General features: G+C 48.6%; 1 protein-coding gene across 4 annotated transcripts; it reads right to left on the bottom strand.

Annotated features, from left to right (window-relative positions):
* Positions 1–737: 737 nt before the first annotated feature.
* On the bottom strand, positions 738–19,777 carry CCDC92 (coiled-coil domain containing 92). 4 transcript variants are annotated; one of them, XM_055797207.1, is made up of 4 exons: positions 19,678–19,777; positions 4,006–4,152; positions 3,638–3,679; positions 738–2,176 (listed from the first exon to the last, which is right to left on the bottom strand). In XM_055797207.1, exons 2-4 carry the CDS (start codon positions 4,133–4,135, stop codon positions 1,401–1,403), a joined length of 948 nt encoding a protein of 315 aa, XP_055653182.1. In that variant the 5' UTR covers positions 4,136–4,152; positions 19,678–19,777; the 3' UTR covers positions 738–1,400. The 4 variants fall into 4 exon arrangements, with proteins under 4 accessions (XP_055653182.1, XP_027633730.1, XP_027633733.1 ...); XM_027777929.2 differs by lacking the exon at positions 19,678–19,777 and adding an exon at positions 19,161–19,635; XM_027777932.2 differs by lacking the exon at positions 19,678–19,777 and adding an exon at positions 18,884–19,128.
* Between the last annotated feature and the right edge of the window lie 3,577 nt (positions 19,778–23,354).

The raw sequence follows: 23,354 nt of genomic DNA on the forward strand, positions 1-23,354 counted from the left end.
CTTGCTGGTCCTACTCAGAGGCTGCAGACAAGAGTGAAGCAAGGATGAGCTGGAGGTGCTGATCAGAGTTTAAGAAAAAAAAATGGTCAGATTTGTGCTCCTTTCCCCAAATTATATACATTCACAGCTTGTAGCATGCCTTTTTAATTTCCTAGGAAAAAAAACCACCACCAACAAAAAAAAGTAGTCTTAACACCTGTCAGGTCTACCTGTTGCTTACTACAAAGGAGTAGGGGAATCAGGGCAAGTGCAAGGCAAGTCCATCCCAGTCCACAAGGATAGAAGTCAAGGATGACTTGTTCATCCTTGTATAGATAGATAGAAGTCAAGAAGACAAGTTCTCCTCCTGTATGAATTGGTTACATCACTAAAATTTAAAACTAAATACACACATTTTAAAGGGACAGCTCAGGTTTCCAAGCTGGCAGAAGCCAGCACTGACTGATGAGGCCCAAAACAAGACTGAGATTTTTCAGGAAACAAAATTATCCCTTTACAAAAAAGTGCAGGTTAGAGCATAAAGACCCACTGCCATATTGGACAGCCCGTTACATTTTTCTCCCTGGAAAAGGAGCTCCGAGCCAGCATGGAAGGTGCTACAAGTGCAGTGTACTGGCTAGTGTGAAATGCATAATGGAGCCATTCAATTAAAAAAAAGCAAACAAACAGAAATCTGCCCCCCTCCCCCCCACCCCAGTGTTCATACTGTTGCTAGAAGGATCATTAACCCTTCAAGAGTGCTTTAGCCCACACCCCCCCCCCCCATTTGTTACTTAAACAAATCCACAAACCAAATTATTTAGGATTAATCAAGTAATGCTTGCTGGGACTCTGAGTTTTGAGACAGAGAACCTACAGACAGAATTTGCCATCAGAGTATGTGCACGTGAGGGAAAAGCTGTCCTTAGTTCAGTTTAAAGTGTACATACATCTACAGTATTTTCAATGCTACTATGAGAAAGGCTTCGTCAGGGAGGTTCGTCTGTGCGTGTGTGTGTGAAGGGCTTAGGTACACAGTGCAGACATAAGACCCACCACCAGTTCCAATGTTAACAGCCAGTGCGTATCACTGCAGGTTTAGAGTTCAGTTTCTTTCACTAACATCGACTACTAACGCAGGCCGTGCCTTTGTCCACACGTGTAGTTACAATACATGGAGCAGTGCTCAGAAGCAAGCGCTCAGGTACCCCTGATTTGGCCACAGCTTTAGTAGTTATTTACCTTGCCACATGAACACAGTCCTATTAGGTTTCATTAGAGGAGCGTAATCTATTTATGATGTATCTGGAACAAGTTTGGCATGCATGGGGCATCAAAAGAAACGTTACTGCAGGTGCTATGTATCCTACAGGATCACAGTGCATAAACAGCAACAGAACAGAGCATTTCAGTGATTCTACTCAAACAGTTCTGTCTGTCCCTGAGTGCTTTCTGACCACCTTGCTGCCATGGACCGGATCCACTGCCAGTGTTTCAACCTCCGGCTGCGGCTGGGACGGCGCAACGTGGTGGATGCGATGCGCCACCCCAATGTGGGCCTTGTGCGGCTTCTCACGGGCAGGGCTGTGTGATTCGCCAGGTGCACGATCTGAAGCAATAGGTGGAATAACCAACGGCCTCTCCTTAATGAGGTGCACCTCTGCTGTTTCCCTGGCCAAGAGAAAGGGGGTGGGATCGGGCATGGCATCCACCGGCTCTCGTAACAGCAGCTTCCGGCTCTCCGACCCTATTCTGTAGGCCTCTTCAAACTCGGGGTTCAGTGGCGTCGACAGGCTCTTCTTCATCCTGCGCCGTGGGGTCTCCGGCAGTTTATCTTTGGGAGGGGACGGCTTATAGCTGGACAACACGGGACTGCCAGAAGGGGTCCCCTCTGAAGTCCCACCTGAACTCATCAGCTTCTTCTTCGTAGCATGCAGCTGAGAAGTCAAATACGCAATAGTGCTCGCTCTCTGCTCTAGTTCACTCGACAGCATATTGAGCTTATGGCTTTTCATTTTTAACTCTTCCAAGTACTTCTTTTCTCTTTCTTTAATAGTGTTTTCCAGCACCATTATCATTGCATTCTTTTGTTCGAGTTCTTTCAATAATTCATTATTTTCAGCCTCTTTGGCTTTCAGCTGAGCTTCAAGATCTTTGCACTTTCTTTTGAGTTCATCGCTTCTTGAACTACCATTTCCTAGAAGGACAGGAAAAGCAGAAGTGTTTCAAGTTAACAACAGCCACTAAGTAAAATAGTGCAATAGGGCTCCATTCACCATCCCAAAGCCACCAGAGAAATCCCAAAGACTAATTTCAGCTAATACTCTTAAAATTACTTCATCTTCAGAAGCGACAGGCAGCTTTTACAGAAGTGCCGGTGAGCTAGTACCACTCACCGTGGTTTAACAGTGTTGACACTAAGTAGAGATGCTTCACGTCTTCTGGGGAACAGGATTAGAGCTCAGCTTGCTGAACTCATGCAAAAATCTGTGCATTTAGAGGAGCTTCTTCCACTGCAAACACCAGACCGGCTGGAGGGAGTGATGGGGCAGCTGGCACAGCCCCCCAGGGAGACGTGCTCAGGCTTCAGCTTCACCCCTCTGCAGGCATCTGAAGCCCGTGACTGCAAGGCAGCGGTGTGCCCCTGCGCTGAGGCTCTGCCACTGCAGAAGTCGCTGCAGATCAGGGGCATGAGCCAGCTGCCTTCTCGTCACAGCAGTGTGGCACATCGCCCTGCAGCGCTCAGGGGCCTCACACCAGTGGGGATGATGCACCATCAGGAACAAGCAGGCTGACCTGCCTCAGCACCTCTGCCCTCACGCCATGGGGCACCTCTGTCACTCTTCCCTCGGCTATTACAGCGGGACGGCTTCCCAGCAGCCTGGATTTCTCAAATACCAAGCGCCCTACGTCAAGGGCCGTCATCTACAAAGCATTAGGTGTTGTGCCCTCTGCACCAGGCAGTGTCTCAGCTTGGCGCAGGATCCGTACAGTGCCATCACAGATACACTCTGAAAATCCTGCGGTAAGAAGCATCTGAGCAGCGCTGCAGTATCAAGAAAAAGCACTGAGCACATGCAAGGCCGCTCAGCTCTTTGCTGAGTTTGCCCATGTTCTCTCTTACCTGCGGTGTCTGTCCTGTCCCACCCTGTCCCTGACCCAGGAGGTTACTCCCAGTGAGTATTTTATTCCTGCTTCACCTGTTGATCACACAATCCATCTGAAATAACTAGAACCTAGTGTGTATACATGTGTGTGTGTATATATATACACAGACACAGAGATAAAAACTGTGTGGTGTAACTGTAGTACTAGCGAAGTTTTAATAATCGTCTCACTCTTCTGCCCTTAAAATTCCCGTCCTGTGTAGCGTGCAGGGAACTGCTGAGTAAGAGAGGAGTCAGCAGTTCCACGCTCTATCCCTGGCTCTTTCAAAGACTTCCTGGGTGCCCTTGGTAAAGAACTTGTGACATTTACTTCGTAAATAACCCATAAGTCTGGAAAGCAGACAACTACTCTTGTACCTTTAGAATTTATAAACTCAACATCCCAAGTGCAAAGTATTCTCACCTACTTGTAATGGAGAAAATACAAACACTGAAAAAAGATGAGGAAGTTTAACATGAATATTAGAAGAAAAACACTATGTACTCCTTACCTGACAAGTCTGAACTCTTTACAGTCAGTTCGTAGGTTAAATCTGAGGAGAAAAGTTGTTTATTTCATTAGAACATCATCATCTACCCCATACACGCACCACCTGGGGAGCACATTTACAACAGCGTGCTTCAATAAAAATGTAACTTGCTTTTCCCCCAGCTGAAGAATAATAGGAGAGCCACTGCAAATTATCAAATCTGTAAACCAACTGCAACTTTGGGCTTTTTTTTTTTAAATATAAAAATATTTGCTTAATGATGCTGCAAAGATCCAAGCGGATTGCCCTGACCACGTGCGGCTGTGCTGCGGAAGGTTCCCAGCTGCAGCAGTTGCTCCGCTCCTGCACCCTGACCCTGCTCCCACTACCTGTGCAGTGCTGCTGCAGGCGCCGGATCTCAGCGTGCAGCCCCTTCAGCGTGCTGGCGTGCTCGCGCTGCAGGAACAGCAGGTTCTTCTGGGCGCTCTGCAGCTGGTTCTCCAGGTTTGATGCCGCCATCGTGGCCCGCGGTTACCCTGTCAGCAAAGAGACACAGAGGTGTCATGGCCGGTTGCCCTGCATGCGCGGAGATCCTCACTCCACAGGCGGGAGCAGCAGGGAGAGCTAAATTCTGCTGTTAATGAGTTCATACACAATCAAGCAAATGCCACAAAAGTTTTTTTTCCTGTTTCATGACTCTTTCAATTAGAAGTGTGTTAAGTTCCTAGAAAGCCTAATTATACTCCAGGCGGGAGCAGCCTAGGGAACTCATTTGTTCGGAGTTAACACATTGGAAGGATTAACTTCAGACAGACTGAAGTCACTAATCCTGTTACCAGATAAAGGTGGAGTTCTCAGAAACGGGCTGCTGTGTCCCTCTGCCTTGTTGGAGGTCCCCCTCTTACCTCCAGGGATACAGGGATTGGTGACACCCCTGGATGGGAACAAGGCCGAAAGCACTAACCTGCGCCAGCGCTGAAGAGAAACACAAACCGGGGAGTGACACGCAGCCGGGCCCGGCAGCGCCGCCATGGCCAGGGGTGCCACGGTGCTCCCCAGGACCCGCACCGGAGCGCTCCGGCTGCTGCTGCACCCCTCAGCCGCGCCAGGGCAGGACCCCAGCCCCCTGCAGGCCCCATGGCACAGCCCGGTGTCCCACACAGGCCCTGATGGCACTTAACAGGACAACTGACAAGGACAATGTTTCGTTTAAAGAGAGAAAACCAATCTTCCTTGCTCAGGTTGTGAGTACACCACACTGCCACAGCACCAGGTCTTCCTTGGGAAACCAACCGCCTGACAGAACCAGGCCTCAGCTACCGCAGCGCCCAGCCTGACGGGCAAGCGAGTAACTGCAGGATGCCGGTGTCACTGCTGCTCCCAACACGGCAACATGGGTTTGTGTCTGCCCACAGGCCACACTGCTGCGCGGTATCTACCCAGCAGAGCTGGAGACGCCAACTCCCAAACGAATTTCCTGATACAGAGGTAAAAATAGCTCCCTGCACCCGGCGTGGGCAGATGCTCCCTGTGGGGAAGCAGACGCTGTGCCCAGGCTCTCCCTGTGACATTTAAAGGGGTACCTGGAGGAGCATCCAGGGGAGCACCAGCAGGAGCTCCCAGGTCCCGGTGACACCTAGCCACCCAGTCTGTCACGACGTGATTCTGTCCATTGCCCTGCTTCCTAGTGAGATTGAAACTCCAAAATAAATACACTAATGAGAAAAAGCAACGATAGCAGTATGCAACCCTCCTGCAGCCTCAGAGTGCAAAAATCACTCGGGAATTCTTCCAGCAGTTCTCCAACGTCACTGCGTGATCGCTGCCCCTCCGTGGTGCTGCGGCCAGGGCACGTGGTGCTGCTCCACCAGCTCCCCACAGGGGCTGCTGGGGCTGTGTGGGAAGGACTCTCCAGAAACATACATCCTTAACAACTCCGTATCACTACGCTTTACATTCCTTTAGCAATAAACCTGTCATGACTGGGAGGCTTCCTGAAATTTCTGGAAAACCAGCTGCCCTCTTGGGAGCTCAGGAGCATGACGACCCCTGAGGAGCAGGTGCACAGGCACGTTCCAGGGAGCCAGGCCCATGGGGACACCTGAGGGACAAGGTAGTAGCACCTACTGGGTGGGAAATACGCGAGCCATGGTGGAAGAAATACTTTCTGGGGGCCTGAGCAGCAGAGGGAACTGTGCCCCAGCCCCTGGCCCACCGCTGGAGGGACAAGGGAAGGGAAGTACCCCTGTGCTGCTGGCACACAGCTGAGGGTCTGGCCGGGGGGGGCAGGAGCCACGGCAGCCCCCCGCCGCTGCCAAGTAACGCAGCCAAGGAGGTGGGAGACTGGTGAAGCAGTCGGGGTGATGGGTTAAGCCTGCCGATGCACAAGGGGCCTTGGCTGAATACAGTTCTCTGTGCAATTTTGTAATTTGGGTTTTAGGTTTATTTTTAGTATTTTAATTTAATTGTAATCTTTTATTATTATAAAAACAAATATTTTTTTATTATAATAAATTAAATTAATTTAAATGTAATACATTTAGTATTTAGGTTACAAAGCTAATTGAAGAATCAGGCCTCCCGTTGCCCAGACAACCATCAGCAGTGGCATCACAGCCACCATCTGGAATTACGGGGCCACATGTTGTGCATGAGATGGACCCTGATTCTGTCCCGCGGCTGCCCTGCCGGCACCGCAGTGGTGCCACAATTCCTCCTGCCACACCGAGCCTTCTCCACCGGGCTCTTTTTGGGGTGTAGTTTTATGACAAACAATTGATTCTACAAGTTGAAAATGGGTAGCACATATGCTCAGAGAAAGTACCACGCTTGTCATTCCTAGACACTAACACAGCCCTGTGTCTAATTTTATATATATATATAAATATATAATTATAATATTAAAATATAAATTTTATACTATCCAGCACTAAAGCACACACATGGAGCCTCCCTAATTGCAGGTGTGATTTTACCTGACATTACCATCAATCCCTACAGAAGCATATAATTGATTACCTAAAAAAAAAAAAAAAAAAAAGAAAAAGAAGGCATAAAAGACTTTCAAGGAATCCAGTCCTGTGCCAGGGACAGGACGGAGCTGCTGGTTATTTTATACCAGAGACCAACCATTAGATTCAGTGCTCAAGAAGCCCAAGGGCAGTGGTGCTAGCTGGGCTTTGCTGAGTGGGACGGGTCATTTTGCAATCACCAGAGTTAGCAAATAAGCAAAAATTACGAACCAAAAATCTTCTGAAGAGAGGTTTCTGGGTTGACTAAGAAATAAACCGAGCCACATCACATTGCTTGCAAAGCTGACCTTGGACAGACAGAAGCTTTGCCAAATCATCCTGTTTCTGAAGTGGTTGTTACACTCCTGCCGATTGCCCAGGGCAGCAGAGCAAACCCCGCAGGAGCCCGCAGGCTGCGCCGAGGCTCACAGGGACCTGCTAATCCAGAAATGTATTCCCCAAAAGAAACTCCAAGCACTGACAGCACTAGGTGAAAAACCAGCCCACACATCATATCCCAAAGCCTTTATGATCACGGTGGCTACAAACGGTGGCTTTATGCCTGTAACTGTGGTCAGAACAGAAAAAGGCTTCATCGCCAGCAACAACGAGCAGGTGTTTATAACTCAGTCCTTGCAAATAAATGTGTTTTTTTAAAAAAACCTAGTTTCTAAATGTTAGAAAAAGCAAACCAAAGCCATCTATTAATCTCCTACATTGTTTTTTCACCTTATTTCTTGCATCTTAAAGATCATGCCAGGATTTACCTACTCTGAAAAAAAAACCCCAATAATGAGGCAGTTTTATAGGCTTTGGAAGAAAATAATAATTACCAGCACCAGAGCACCGCCTTCCCTGCAGCACCAGTAAGTTAATCAGCAAGAGCAATCAAATCAACCCACGATGAATTTTAGCTGCAGCCCCCCGAGCTGAGTAGCTTCTCTCCCACGAGGACAAGGAACCATGGCTGCCTGCACCCCTCCTGTGCTGTCCCTGCATGGGACAAATGAGCATCAACAACATATTCCAAGCCACAATTCACTTCGTACCTAGTTTACACCAAACCTTAAACCACAAAATTAAACCTAGTATTATTCAAGCCTGTGATCTGGATTAAATAGGTTTCAACTGAACATGCATTATCTGTCAATCAAGCTCATTAGCACAACATGAAAATATTTTTAATTGCTTTTGCAGCCAAACTTGCAAGGAAATTTTTGTCGCACAAATGAGGGAAGAAAAAGAATTCACATCTGCAGGCTGACCAGCTCAGACACCCGTGGATCACCCGCATTTCACCCAGCTCGAAGCTCAGCAACATTTTTCCCTGTAGGCACTTCCTTAGCCAGGGCCAAGTAAAAAGCTGGCCCAACTGCCAAGGCAGAAGCCACTTAAAGAGAAAATATTTCTCTTTCCAAAATAATAAACAGATGATTTTGTGCCCCGAGAGCCGATACAACTGAATCGGACACAAACAGATTGAAGATGTGGATAGAATATGCAGTAAGCCAAGCCAGCAACCTGACCAGCTCACTTGTGCTGGGCAAGGCCACTGACCAGGATCGCTGGAGATCGGAACCGTGGGTTTAGAAGGAGGAAAACCCCTCGGCACGACACGGCAGCATTGCTCCAGCAGTCCTGCTTTTGGGCCAGCCCAGAGCGGTCTCTTCGGACACCCAAACAAAGGTCACCTCAAAGAGCCTGGAAACACCAGGTGTATGATGTAGAGGGACAGAACCCCAGGTTTGGGCTGGGACACCCCCCCCTAGACGCTCACACCCACAACGCTTCGGCAGGACGCGGCAAGATGGGACAGCACTTGCCTCAGAGGCTCAGTGCTATTTGTGCTCCAAGTTGTTATGGTTGAGTGATTACACTCTTCAAAAGCCCACCCAAACTATGTATTTCAATTTAAAGCATACTGGCTGAAAACAGTGTTTTGTGGGGTGTTGTTGGTGTTTGGTTTTTTGGGTTTTTTTTAAAGAATTGGCAGCATGAAGATATGCTGATTTATGACTGGCAAGTAATTTTATACAAGTAGTTTTCCTTGAATAATTGGATTGTTAATACACTGAAGGCTTTTATTTCTGTTTTTCCACTCAAAGTCAGTTTGTGTGTTTTGTATATTTCATAGCATTTTACAGCTGATCAACTTCCTTGTTTATTTAGGTCATGTAAAGATCAAAGGACACCTCACAAAAATATAAACTAATTTTTAAAGCCAAAAATATTGACAACTGTCACAAAGTGAAACCATGCATTGAAACTTGAAAAAGCTATTGTAAATTAACAGCACCCCTTTAATTCCGCATTCTGAAGCGTACCATTAGTGAAAGCTACTCTGATTGCATAAAACACTAATTAATGTTGGTCTCGGATTTGTCAGCAGCTCATAGGGTACGGTGCAAGTGAGAGCAACTGACCCATGCAACCTCAGTCAGGAAGTTTTTTAAAGGGGAATAGACACGGAAGGTGTAATGAAAAAGGAACAAATACAATTAAAAAGAAATAACTGTTTCTTTTAAGACAAGTCAATGATCACCTTTCCACCGCTTCCTTAAGCAGATGCTTTGACTTCTAGGGGGTTTGGTTAGCGGGATTTACAGCTGCTCCAAGTTCCTTAACAATCCTTAACACTTAACGGGGGTTAATTCTTACATGGTACGTAGCATGCACAGCCACAAATCACATCCAGCAACTGCTCTCAAGGGCAGCTGAGATCTTAGAGAGAACATGGTCTTGGGAGGGGTCAGTCTAAAGAAAAAAAAAAAAAAATCCAGTCAGGTGCGCCGCTCCTTGGGGTTTCCAAGAGGAAATCCTCTAAAGCAGTTCTGAGACTGCACTAAGCTGATTTAATCTGCTCACTGGAACAAGAAGGAACATGCAGCCAAGAATAAGGTTACAATCAAAAAGCACAAGAGAAACAGCAAAATTCAGAAGTCAGCTGAGCCCTTGCTAGCGCGGACAAGCAATCTTGACTCCCTCACCATGGAAATCAGAGGGACAGCTACCAAAGCAACCAGTCTCTGGCTGGATTTTGTCAGATAAATCAAGCCAATGCTGGGAAGGAAGCTGTGGCTGCATACACCACAGAGCAGTTCTGTCACTATGGTTCTTCTTTCTCCTGGTCTCCAAAGCAACTTCAAAAAAGAGCTTGCTATGTTCTTATACAAACGGAATTGTGCAATGCAGCGCTAGGCAAACTCCCACAGGGCATGCATATGTCACTTGATAAGGATGATAAAACATTAAAAGGGGCACTGCAGTGTTCAACACCGCAACGGCCACACACCTCCTCCTGAACACCAGTGGCAGCCAACCCGTCACAGTTCCACAAGCTTTATCGGGGTGGTAGGCTGCATCCCACCCCTAGAACACACACCATTTCTCATTGCTCGGCATCACTGGCACCACCAAGCATTTCTAGGTACAGCTCAGAGCGAGCCTCAAGTCCTCCAAACAATGGAGTCACAATTTCTCTTGAATATAGTCCAGGAGGAACAGTTGGGATGAGGTAAACGGCATTCCCTTGGGAACATTAAATGCAACACTTCAATCCGTGCTGCACCTACCTAAGCCCTCACCTTCCACAGAAGTGGAGAAGGAGACTTAACATTCTTGTGAACTCACCTTAAAAAGGAACTGCTCCAAATTTTACAAGCGCTTTTTAAAAGGGAACAAGAATTAATCTTAAATAGAAAATTAAAAGTATTAAACGAGAGCTTCCAAAATGACCCTTCATCCCATGCTCACCATAAACAATCGCTAATGTTTTAACGGCCGAATCGTGATGCAGATGATGTGCAGGCTCGAAGGCCCTCTCTGATCTTAACTATTTGGACAGAGCTCAAAATATTTCCAGGCAGCGAGCGCCTGGCTGTGTGCTGGGGGCTCTGCACAACACCAGAGCGTCCCTGTGCCCCCTTGCAGGCAAGAGCGGGGAGATGCCCATCATGGCTTTAGACACAGACCAAAGGAACCTACTGGAAGGAAGCCCAAACAACAGCAGTTATTCAACGTCTTCATTCCTGTTTGGCACTTGCTAAACAGAAGAGAATAATCTCCTTTTGCATGGATGGGGTGACTGTCACCTGAGAAGCCACGTTAGCTGCCTGTCAACTCCTACCAAACCTTCTAGAAACACGTACGGGCAGGCAGATGTGTTCCTCGCAGCTGGTGTCTTGCCAGTGCCCCCTCCAAATGCGGCAAAAGCTGCCAAAAGGCTTTTCGTGTGCTATATGAACTACAATTTCAAGAACCAATGAAGGACACGGGAGTCTTCCCATAGGAACCTTCAAAGGTTTAGTCAGTCCCCATTGTAAAGATTCTCACAGAAGTGACAAAACATTTCTAGAAAAACGCAGCTCTAAGGATAAAATGCCCAGCTGCCAGGCACTTAGCGGCTCCGGGCTTAGATAAGCTCTCCAGCTCGGGAAGAAAGGGAAGAAAGGGAAGAAAGGGAAGAAAGGGAAGAAAGGGAAGAAAGGGAAGAAAGGGAAGAAAGGGAAGAAAGGGAAGAAAGGGAAGAAAGGGAAGAAAGGGAAGAAAGGGAAGAAAGGGAAGAAAGGGAAGAAAGGGAAGAAAGGGAAGAAAGGGAAGAAAGGGAAGAAAGGGAAGAAAGGGAAGAAAGGGAAGAAAGGGAAGAAAGGGAAGAAAGGGAAGAAAGGGAAGAAAGGGAAGAAAGGGAAGAAAGGGAAGAAAGGGAAGAAAGGGAAGAAAGGGAAGAAAGGGAAGAAAGGGAAGAAAGGGAAGAAAGGGAAGAAAGGGAAGAAAGGGAAGAAAGGGAAGAAAGGGAAGAAAGGGAAGAAAGGGAAGAAAGGGAAGAAAGGGAAGAAAGGGAAGAAAGGGAAGAAAGGGAAGAAAGGGAAGAAAGGGAAGAAAGGGAAGAAAGGGAAGAAAGGGAAGAAAGGGAAGAAAGGGAAGAAAGGGAAGAAAGGGAAGAAAGGGAAGAAAGGGAAGAAAGGGAAGAAAGGGAAGAAAGGGAAGAAAGGGAAGAAAGGGAAGAAAGGGAAGAAAGGGAAGAAAGGGAAGAAAGGGAAGAAAGGGAAGAAAGGGAAGAAAGGGAAGAAAGGGAAGAAAGGGAAGAAAGGGAAGAAAGGGAAGAAAGGGAAGAAAGGGAAGAAAGGGAAGAAAGGGAAGAAAGGGAAGAAAGGGAAGAAAGGGAAGAAAGGGAAGAAAGGGAAGAAAGGGAAGAAAGGGAAGAAAGGGAAGAAAGGGAAGAAAGGGAAGAAAGGGAAGAAAGGGAAGAAAGGGAAGAAAGGGAAGAAAGGGAAGAAAGGGAAGAAAGGGAAGAAAGGGAAGAAAGGGAAGAAAGGGAAGAAAGGGAAGAAAGGGAAGAAAGGGAAGAAAGGGAAGAAAGGGAAGAAAGGGAAGAAAGGGAAGAAAGGGAAGAAAGGGAAGAAAGGGAAGAAAGGGAAGAAAGGGAAGAAAGGGAAGAAAGGGAAGAAAGGGAAGAAAGGGAAGAAAGGGAAGAAAGGGAAGAAAGGGAAGAAAGGGAAGAAAGGGAAGAAAGGGAAGAAAGGGAAGAAAGGGAAGAAAGGGAAGAAAGGGAAGAAAGGGAAGAAAGGGAAGAAAGGGAAGAAAGGGAAGAAAGGGAAGAAAGGGAAGAAAGGGAAGAAAGGGAAGAAAGGGAAGAAAGGGAAGAAAGGGAAGAAAGGGAAGAAAGGGAAGAAAGGGAAGAAAGGGAAGAAAGGGAAGAAAGGGAAGAAAGGGAAGAAAGGGAAGAAAGGGAAGAAAGGGAAGAAAGGGAAGAAAGGGAAGAAAGGGAAGAAAGGGAAGAAAGGGAAGAAAGGGAAGAAAGGGAAGAAAGGGAAGAAAGGGAAGAAAGGGAAGAAAGGGAAGAAAGGGAAGAAAGGGAAGAAAGGGAAGAAAGGGAAGAAAGGGAAGAAAGGGAAGAAAGGGAAGAAAGGGAAGAAAGGGAAGAAAGGGAAGAAAGGGAAGAAAGGGAAGAAAGGGAAGAAAGGGAAGAAAGGGAAGAAAGGGAAGAAAGGGAAGAAAGGGAAGAAAGGGAAGAAAGGGAAGAAAGGGAAGAAAGGGAAGAAAGGGAAGAAAGGGAAGAAAGGGAAGAAAGGGAAGAAAGGGAAGAAAGGGAAGAAAGGGAAGAAAGGGAAGAAAGGGAAGAAAGGGAAGAAAGGGAAGAAAGGGAAGAAAGGGAAGAAAGGGAAGAAAGGGAAGAAAGGGAAGAAAGGGAAGAAAGGGAAGAAAGGGAAGAAAGGGAAGAAAGGGAAGAAAGGGAAGAAAGGGAAGAAAGGGAAGAAAGGGAAGAAAGGGAAGAAAGGGAAGAAAGGGAAGAAAGGGAAGAAAGGGAAGAAAGGGAAGAAAGGGAAGAAAGGGAAGAAAGGGAAGAAAGGGAAGAAAGGGAAGAAAGGGAAGAAAGGGAAGAAAGGGAAGAAAGGGAAGAAAGGGAAGAAAGGGAAGAAAGGGAAGAAAGGGAAGAAAGGGAAGAAAGGGAAGAAAGGGAAGAAAGGGAAGAAAGGGAAGAAAGGGAAGAAAGGGAAGAAAGGGAAGGCTGCTGTCCCCGCCACCAGGGATTCACTATCGTCCTCCTTAGACACTTGCTTTAAGTCCGTCCCCCCCGATACCATTCTACTTCTGCCAACATGGGTGCAGCAGTAACACCGTTTGGTGACAGCCTGTTACACAGCTTCAGGGCTGGTCGTCCCCCTTCACCTGCGCGTTGCACAACCACCTGAACCGGTTCAGCATTTCTTGCAGTCACGCTTTCCATCAGACTGCACAGCAGACATACGCAGCCACCTCCCCGCGTCCCCCCATCCCCCTCTTCCTCAGCCTTCTGTGTTAAAATATTACAACACTGTACCAATTGTGCCAATTAACTTGCTCCCATATTCTTTTAGTTTGTGTATTTTAAGCCAAGCAAAATTAGAAGTTCTTTCCTGGAGACAACCGAGGGGGAAAAGGAAGCGTGCTGCTCTCCTCCCAGAGGAAGGATAAGGTTTTGCTTTCTCAGCTCCTTTTCTATTTCTACTGCTTTTGGATGCTCTTGTATTCCGTTGTGTCTCTGCATGGCTTCCCCTTCATTTTCTGATCAGAGATTCTGCAGACTCTTCACAATTTCTGTATGTCCCTGAGGAAGCACATGGTTTAGTATTTTAGTAAGAAAAGAACTTTTTCTTACTCCTACAGCAATTGGCGTGGCAGCAGGAAGAATAATTCAGTGGACACACTCCTGGTAGCAATGATTTACTTCTAGATGCTCTCAATGAACAAGCTGGTACTTTGCGCAGAACGCACTGCTTACGTGCCTGACCATCCACCTGAAGTCACAAGGACTGGCAGGAACAATTCACATGGAGTTTTCTCCACCCTTGAGACTACCTGATCCCAGAGCTGCCCCAACGGAAGGCAGACAGAAGTACCCAGATGTTAACATCACTACGGTGACACAGACTGTTAGAGAATCTAACCAAATGCCTTGCAGTGGCATCTCAGACAATTATTCTGCCCCATACCAGGGTACCCCATGCCATGGCTGTACAGCTGTCAAGAACAAATGGCTTACTCTGGCAGAAAACATTGAAAATGACCTAATCTGGGCATAATTCGCTTTAGGGAAGCAAAGAAGCTATCATTTAAATAACAACAATTACTTCAAAAGAAGTCGTCCGTGGAATTTTTTTAAAAGTGACAATAAAAGCCCTCGTGAGCAAGGCCACATTGTAATTTAAAAGAACAGGTGGGATCTCCTCTACTTTCTAGCACATGCTCCTGATGAATGGCCTTTCTATTTTATTCACCCCTTCATTCTGAGGATAAAAAAAAATATGATATTCTAATATAAACCCCATCAAAGCCACAGAACACAGGCTGGGGTACAATCACAAATAGTCAGTTGCAATAGTGCAAAGACACACAGTCTTTCTAGTAAAGCCAGTTTCTTGTCAGAAGGAGAATGACAAAAAAATTAATATTCAGTTCCCCTAGACTAACACAATATCAACATTACACATAAAAATGAGCCTGGTTCTTTTTCTTTCAAAGTCATGAACAAAGTTCTGCAGCTTCAGTTAAAGCTGAATCAGGCCTTAAGCTAGCGAGGTGGGCTGTGGGAGGGTTTTGTACAAGGACTTGTGAAGTGTAACTCCAAATTCATGCTTAGAAATAATACTATTCTATGGAAAAGTCAAGGGTTGGGTATTTTTTCAGATATCAAATATTCACCTATGAACAGTCTCCCCTTTTATTCTCTATGATCAGTAACATGTGAATCGCACAAGAACTCAAATAAAATGTACTTGCATCACTTTCAGAAAGGCTTTTCTGAAGGCTTGTCAAAACACAAACCAAAAAAATTACTACCCTGGTTTCACATAAGTGACTTGGTTGGGCACTTCTGGCCCCCCACCAGGAAAATAACCTGCCACCACACAGCCACACAACCACTGAGCTACCCAGCCCAGCTGTGCCTTGGTCCCACTCGTTTCACTTCACATATACTGAGCACGAATTTACTGTTGCATTTCAGAAATGCTCTGAAATCACCTTCCTGGTTGTTCGGTGGAACAAACCTGTTTTTCCACTGGCTATTTTTCAGGTGACGAGTTCACCACGCAGCACCGCAGACATCTGGGCAGCTGATAGGGAAGGCAGAGGAAAACAAAAAAAAGAAATAATAAGTGTGTAATCAGGGCAGGGGGGTGGTACAGGCAGAACTGCTTCCTGCAGCAATGCCAGGCACTCAGCGGAGCTTGGGCTCCTACTGCAAGACCTGCAGAAACCATGATTTTCAGAGATTACCTGGGATATTTGTGAAACACATCAAAAGGCACTGAAGCCTCACAGCAAGCCAAGTAAACCTGCCCTCCTGGGAGAGATCGATCTACAGCTATTGTAACAGCCACGCTGGAACAGCACAACTATTTTCCAGGCAAGTTTAACAGGCTGAGGAGTATGCTTTCCTCTAATGCATTCTGTGATGCTGTTTCATAAGCTATTGATTATTTCAGAACAACTACAATGAAACATACAAAAATTGGTCTCTACTTTGCTGAAGGAAAGGTTTTGAGAGCTGCTGATGAAGGAATTCTAGCAGTAGCGATGACCTGTCTCTAAATCCTTTCTTAAGCAAGTATAAATCATTGGGGCTTTTTTGGTTGGTTGTTTTTGGGTTTTTAAAGTAAATAGGATGCCAAGACAAAGAATTTCAGAGGTGCTTTATGCTTGCTCTTCCATAACCCAGGTATCTCAAATTGAGACAATAAAACCGTACACAGCTTAAAACAAGCTTTCACGAGGAACGGCAAGCAAGCACACACGCTTTCATTATAGAGGAAACCTGCCGCTAACGACATCATTCACACGATCCTTTCCACACAGACGGACACTTCCCGAGCCTGACATCTGCTCCACAGGGATGCGATATGCTGCACCTTTGGTGCCCTCCCGCTGGGCACTGACTCCGGTTACTGGGAGCTACTGTTCCCTGGCGGATCTTCAGCCTTTCTAGAGGCAGTCATCATTCCGTTCAGGGAGAAGCCATGAAATCCTACAGTTTTCAGTCAAGCAACACTTCTAAATATTTAAATATTTTTATTAAATAAAAATCTCAAATTCTGTCACTCACCCAAATAATTAAGACCAACAAGCAGCAACATATTTTAACACATTAACTAAAACCCAAAGGTTTTCTAGGAGTGAAACGAGAGCAAATATGCTCCTCAATAGCAGGAAAGAAAGAGCAATCCAAATCAAAGGCTTTTTTCCAAGGATTTAAAAATTCAGCTTGTAGAAGTTCTGATACACTCTGAGGACATTGTTTTCAGTGATATTTTGCCATGCCTCTGACTTCAGTAGTAAATAACTGTGTCGCTTCCATTTATAGTACCATGTTCTTTAACATCACCAGGAAAAATCAGACTCAGGGAATGTCAGGGTGGGAAGGGAGCTCTGGGGACCACTTAGTCACCCCCCTGCCAAAGCAGGCTCTCCCAGAGCAGGTTGCAGTCGCATCCAGGCAGGTTTTGAACATCTCCAGAGAAGGAGACCCCACAGCCTCTCTGGGCAGCCTGTGCCAGTGCTCTGTCACCCTCAAGAGAAAGAAGTTCTTGCTCAGATTCCGATAGAACATCTTGTGTTGCAGTTTGTGCCCATTGCCCTTTGTCCTGTCAGCCTGAGAAGAACCTGGCCCCGGCCCTTAAGCTGTGTGCATGCACTGACGGATCCTCTCCAGCCTTCTCTCTGCCAGCTGCGCAGGCCCAGCTCTCTCAGCCTTTCCTCATAAGAGAGATGCTGGCAGATAACCGTAAAACATTATTAGACAAAATTATTCACTGATCACACAGCGATAACAAACTAATGTCCATTATCACACTGCTGGACGTTCTCGTTTAGCGGAAGATATTTTTCTATCACTCTCTATCACTTAAAAACGAGCACTAGAGGCGGCACACATTCACCAAAGATGCTACAGCCAGATACATGAAGGATGCCATGTCTTGTCAAGCAAGTGAAGGGATCAGGAGAGGTACAGCAGGTAGCAATGCAGGTGGGGGCTAACATACCAATGTGGCCCTAACTAAATGCACTATTCTTTATCTTCATTTGCTTTTTCAGATATTGCGTTTGATTAGCGCTGCAAGAAAGGAGCTGAGAGTTTGTTTTGGTGTGCTGCAGATGCAAACGAAAGCAGAGCGCTAGCGATAAGCTCAGTCTGAACAAAGGGCACGCTGCCCGCTCCACCCCACCCAGGCTCTGGGCACCATTGTTCCCAGGGACACACAAGCTCTGCCAGAGACTGCCCTGACAATACTGTTATGGTTACACAGTATTAGCTTATTGCAGCATACTCGTATCAATAACAACGGCGTGGAAGCTGCAATAAGGCACACAGACTTACATCTGTGCTTTCCAATGTTCCACAACTATTCACAATGTTTTATTGTTGTGCTGCAGCAGACAGGAAAGAGGCTGCAGAAAGCCAAATCAGAGACCTTTCACGCAACTGTCTTCTTTCAACATCAAAATACTTATATCTTTCCTTTCTTCATCTGTGGCTTTGCTTTTTAACCAGCAGCAGGAAAATCTATGCCCTTGTCTAGTCAGAACACACTTAACTATTTTCCCCAAAACATCAAGTTATCCGACATGCTGAATTTCCAGTAAATCACCGCTCATCAAAAGCCACCACTGTTAGTTAATAACATGAATGTAAGTAAAAAGACATATTAGACAATAGTATTCTGTTTACACAAATAACTATTGCAATGCATTGTGAATCCTGAGGACATAAAAGCAATCCTTCAAGTACTTGCTACTTTTTGTTACACCACTTTTAAGGCCCAGAAAAGTAACCAGACTCCTAGAAACAAGTCTAACACAGCTAAAGTAAAAATGCAAACTAGTTTGTTACAACTCTATTCCCTCCATTATATGGTTTATAATGTTCAAGAAATATTTTAGTTCATGTTGTGGTCCATGTTCTGGAATACCAGCACCAGGGAGTTTTTCTTCTGCCTGCTGCTGTTAAAAGATTGCCTAATGTAGATCTGGATGTACAAATATATTGTCCTTAATACCTACAGCCTCTTGAATTGGGGCACAGAGAGAACATTTTTGTAACTCAAATGATGAAATGCATATTTTAAAAAAATCATTTAAAACCCCTGAAAGTATGCAATAGTATCTGAAGCAAAGAAAACAACCTTAAGGAACAAAATAAGATTGCTATTCTAGAGTTTGCAACAACTAGTGGATTGAAAACTACGTACAGCATTTGAACTGGTTATGAGATCGTCTTTCCTAAGGGGATGGGGGAGGCAACTTTACAGATGTACTAAGCATAAGTAGTTCTGCATCAGTTAGCCAATATTCTTTCTCCTCTACTTAAGGCACTGACACTTGCCTCTTGAGTCCTCCTGACCTTTGTTGTTTCACCAAAAATGACTACTGGAACCTCAGTACAACCAAAAGCTTGAAAAATTAACAATGTCACAAGTCTGCCATTATGTCTTTATGAAGAACTTGCTTTAAATAGTCAAATAAAAAAGCGATGTGCAGTTTAAGGGCATAAACATCTGTCTCCCAGAGGTTCAGTCATAATAACGCACTACAGAATTAGGATCACTAAGAAGCAAGAATATGGAAAAAAGCACTGTATTTGCAGTCACATCCATCTGTCTTTAATTTTTTTAATTAAGGAGCATAAATTACGTTGCAAAAGCATGAATCAAGCTTTTCAAGCTTAAGCATCTGACCATCCAGGCAGAGTCAACAAGTACCCTGGATGCTGCTTACGCACCTGCAATGCAGATCAAGATGGACAGTCCGGGCCTCGGGGCTCCTGTTCCCGCCCCTGGCCGGGCCGCACACGATTCCAAGGGCGAAGGGAGCCCCACAGGCTGCCCGGGGTCGGCAGCACCCGCCCCCCAGCGCCGTCCCACCCGTGTCCTGCGTGGGGACACGGAGCATCGCTGCGGCTGGAAGCTCTGGGTGTCTCAGGCCGCCCCGCACTCCCCTGCTGCCATTCCCGCAAGCGACCGCCACCCCCCGCGGGGTGCCCCCCCCGCGGTACTCACGCAGACGACGCTGCTGTCACTCGCTAGAGCCCCGGGAGGCTGCCGAGGGGGCCGGGGTGCACGGCCCGCCCGGGGGGGGGAACCCGCAGCTCGGCTGCGGCCTGGCCGGGCGGTGCGGGGGGCGCCGTGCCCCGGGCCGGGCGGGGAGGAGCGGCCCTGCCCTGCCCTGCCCCCGGCCGGAGCCCCGCTCGGAAACGGCCTTCGCTGCTGCTGCTGCGGGAAAGGGGGCGCCTTGGCCCAGCGGCCCCGCACCCCCCGCGGCGGAGCCCCCCCCAGCCGGCACAGGGGCCGGGGCCGCCTCCCGCCGCTGCCGCAGAGCGGCCAGGCCCGCCACCGCCGCGGGGAGGGGGCCGGCGAGCCCGAGCCCGGGCTCGGGGTGCGAGGGGGAGGCCCCCGCCCCTCCCGGAGCGGCGGTGCCGCCCGCCCGCCCCACACCCGGCGCGGCGGGGGCGATGCCGTTAGCTCCCCCTCAGCGCGCGGAGGGGACACGGTGCCCCCCCCCACCCCCGCCCCTCACCTGCTCAGCCCGCCGCGCCGCCCCCCGCCGCCAGCCGCCCCCCGCCGGGCCCGGCGCTGCCCACGCCCCCCGCGCTCGCCGCCAGCCCGGAGCAGCCGCGGGGCGCCCCGCGGGGCCGGCACTTACCGGCCGGGGGGGGGGGGGGCCGGGACACACCGGGGGCGGCGGCGCAGGCGCAGGTGCGGCTGCGGCACCCAGGCCCGTCGCTATGGCAACGGGGGGGTCAACGCTGTCATCGGCCGCGGCCTTATCCCCGCCCACGGGGGGGGGGGGGGGGCGCTGCCCCGCGCGCCGGGGAGCGGACAGCGCGTGCGCTCACCTGGCGGCGCGGGGGCGCGGGAACGGCGCGTGCAGGGTGTGCGCGTGCCCGCGGGGGCCTGCGGGGAGAGCGGGCGCGCGAGCGGCGCGCGAGGGGCGCGCGGGACCGGGGCCGTTCCCGCGCCCCAGCAGCTCGCGGCCGCGCCGGTGCGTTCCCCGCCCCCCCCCCGCGCTCTGCCCGACCCCCCCGGCCGTGCCCCCGCCGTGTGACCCCAAGCCGCCCCCCCGCCCGCGCCCCCCCCCGCCGTGCCTGCCCGCAGGGTCCTTGTGCCCCTGCCCGGTCCCCATCAGTCCCTGGGGAAGGGGCTGCGCGCGGCACGCGGGCAGGTTTCTGGCGGATGCACCCACGTTGGGGCGGGAATTGCGGGCACGGACAGATCGGGATTGCCCCCCCCTCACCCCCCTCACCCCCTCCGTCAACACGCACAGAAGCAGCCTGCTCGTGTTTATCAGCCCCGCAGGTTTGCAGACGGTGTGTTTTCTGTTTGCAATGCAAAGGAAAGACTTCAAGCAAATCACTGCAAAATTAAGAGGCAGAAACTTGATTTTTCAAAGCAGCCAGCAGAAAAGGCCGATTACAGTTAAGATAACTCCCGGAGGAAAAAAGAAGCCCTGTACGCGGCATGTCGCTGTTTCACACCTTCACCGAAAGCAAAGTCGGGGTTAAGTTGCAACCTGGTGGCTCTCGGTACCTTCCACCTTACCTGTGAAGAACTGGAGGATGGACCTACATGTGCTTTGCACCTTGCAGCTGCTCAAGCTGGGGAAAATGGGGCGCGACGTAGCCTGGAGGGAAATACTTTTAAGCAAAGTTTGTTTGTTCACAGCCAAGGCTGAAACCAAAGGCGACAAGTTTTAAACGGGCGTTCAGAACGAAGGCGGGTGCTGGGGAGAGCTGGGTGCACGAGTGGCGCTGCGGAAAGGCCCTGCAGCAGGGGGGAGCAGGCGGCTGTGTCCCACCAGCGTGGGTGGCCATGAGCCCTGTCCCCAGGGCACCTCCCCAGCCCTGGACCCAGCACCATGGCTCCTGGTGAATCCCAGTGGATCCCAGTGGATCCCTCCTTAGGGCACCTCTGTGCTGCAGCTGCACAGAGTGATGCTGACCCCAAGCGCTGGCTGGGCATGTCAGGCGGGCACAGACACAAGGAACAAGCCCTCTCCTGTTCGTGGTTTTCCGACTGTTTTATCTCAGATCCATCCAGCTTTTTCTATAAAATGTGGACTCTTAATTTAGGATCCCATTAGGTGACGAACGAGTCTGAGAAGCTGATTCAGTTAGGGCTTGTGCCAAAAGGGAAACGCATTTGCTCTTCAGATCATTCTGGCAGGAAGGCCCGAAGGATGTTAAATCCAGTATGGATCCCTAGTAACCTAACACAGATGAAGGAAAAACCCCTGGTGCTGGTGGAAAGAAAGTGCTTTTAATAACGGGGCTTTACAATGCGACATTTGTACAGCAGAAATACACCCCTGTACCCCACATGAGGAAAACGTGTTGGAAACAAAGGGGTGAAAATAACACCCATTCAGGAATAAAGCTGGAATAGTCCCTAAGGATTTTTTTTTTTTTTTTGCCATGTCCCCATGGTTTCTCTGAACTTCTCACTTCTGCGAAGCTTCAGCCTGCAAATGTCACCTCGATTTGTCACCCTGATTTGTCACCCTCCAGGCTGCTGTTGCTGTGGCAGCACCCGCTGCCCCTCGTCAGGTAAGCAACCCACTGAGCTGCCCCAGTTTCTTCATGTTCAAAATGGAAATATCTTTGTCTTGCAGGGTGCTGCGAGCATGGTAATTATGCATCATTAATATCTGCAAAGCTCTTTAAAAACCTTGAAAAGGAAAGTGCTGTGTAATATAGTTAATTATAGCACAGCAACTTCTCTTTGCAGGGAGTTGGGCTGGAGGAAGCCCTGGCCCCGATCACAACTCCTGCACCTTGGAGATGGCCAAGGGCTCGTTCCCAGAGATTCAAATCCCCTGTCCATCAAAGTGCAAACGCAGGGCTCTGAGAGAGGAATGTTTTACAGTAAAATCTCACATTATTTATGTTCCACCGAAATCAGAGATCACAAAAAGCTATGATACGATGTGCAGCAGCCCTGTGTCGCCTGTGGGTTGGACCTCCAGCCTGACTGTCAGTGCTTCATGCAGGTACAACTTTCTGTGAAGACTGCAGGCGTCCTTCCAAGGACTGGCACTAAGCACCCCAGGGTCAGCCAGAAAATCCCCGGGGAACCTGAGATCAAATCCAGACTTCCTGATTCCCATGATCTGACAGGATCAGGCAGAAAATTCAGCAAGTGGACTCCAGACCTGAGGACCTCCGAGTCCTGCCTGCACTTCAGTTCAAAGACCTCTCTCCCTATAAAGCCAAAACAGTTACTATTAATTAGATCAGTGTGGCTGAGATGGGAATCTGGGATTAGCTTCACATTCACCCTGTCGGGAGGAGACCGTGTCTCTCCTTGCAAGCAGGCAGCCCGCAGGTTGTTGCAGGTCCTCTGCTCTCGACAGCAGCGTGCTGGGGGGAGGACAAGGGAAAGTTATTGCGCACAGCCTTTCCCAGAGCTTGGCACCGAGTCGGGAACAACAGCCAGGATGAAATTCAACCAAAATGTTAAAATCTGAAGGGTGATGTGATCCCTCCCTGTTCCAAAAGGCAAGATTTTAAAAATCAGAACCAAATGGACCTAAGTGAGTGTGTATATAGAGAGAGTGCTGTGCTAATCCTTATTTAATACCTTTGCTATCAGGCATCCTATTGGAGAAGCATCAGTTAAAATACTCAAGGCCTCATTCCGCTCGGTGATGCTGGCCAAGCCAGCATTCCCCCCGCAGGGCTGTTCTTCAGGGCTGTCTTTGGTCCCTTTGCTGCATCTTACCAACAGCCTCTGAGATAATTAGCAGTCATCAGATGAGGTCTAATTTTTAACAAACTTCTCCCTGCGTGGGAGAGGGAGGGGAAAGCTTAGTGGGGATGGCAGGAAAAGTCAGTGTCAGGGGGTGACGACAGGTCCTTTTATCATCCTCTGAAAAACAGCGACATTACCAAGGATTTATTTACAGAAGCTGGGAGAAATAAGGGAGATGCTGTCAGCTCCTTAAGGCAGAGACTGGTTTTAGTTATTGTTTTTCCTTTGTTTGCACAACACTTAGGCCAGTGGGGTTCCTGGTACAAGAGGAAGCCTCCTGCTGCAGAACAAGTAACATCTGATGACAAGTGTCGAAACTGAGGCTCAGACATCTATTGAGCAGCGGAACTGGGGGAAGCGGGTCAGACACCTAATCCAGCTTGACCCCCAGGGCTGGAGGAGCAGAAGGTGGGAGCAGCCTGCCATGAGCTGCACACACATCTCTGT

Source organism: Falco peregrinus, chromosome 2 (genome assembly GCF_023634155.1).
Source record: "Falco peregrinus isolate bFalPer1 chromosome 2, bFalPer1.pri, whole genome shotgun sequence".
Classification (NCBI taxonomy): domain Eukaryota; kingdom Metazoa; phylum Chordata; class Aves; order Falconiformes; family Falconidae; genus Falco; species Falco peregrinus.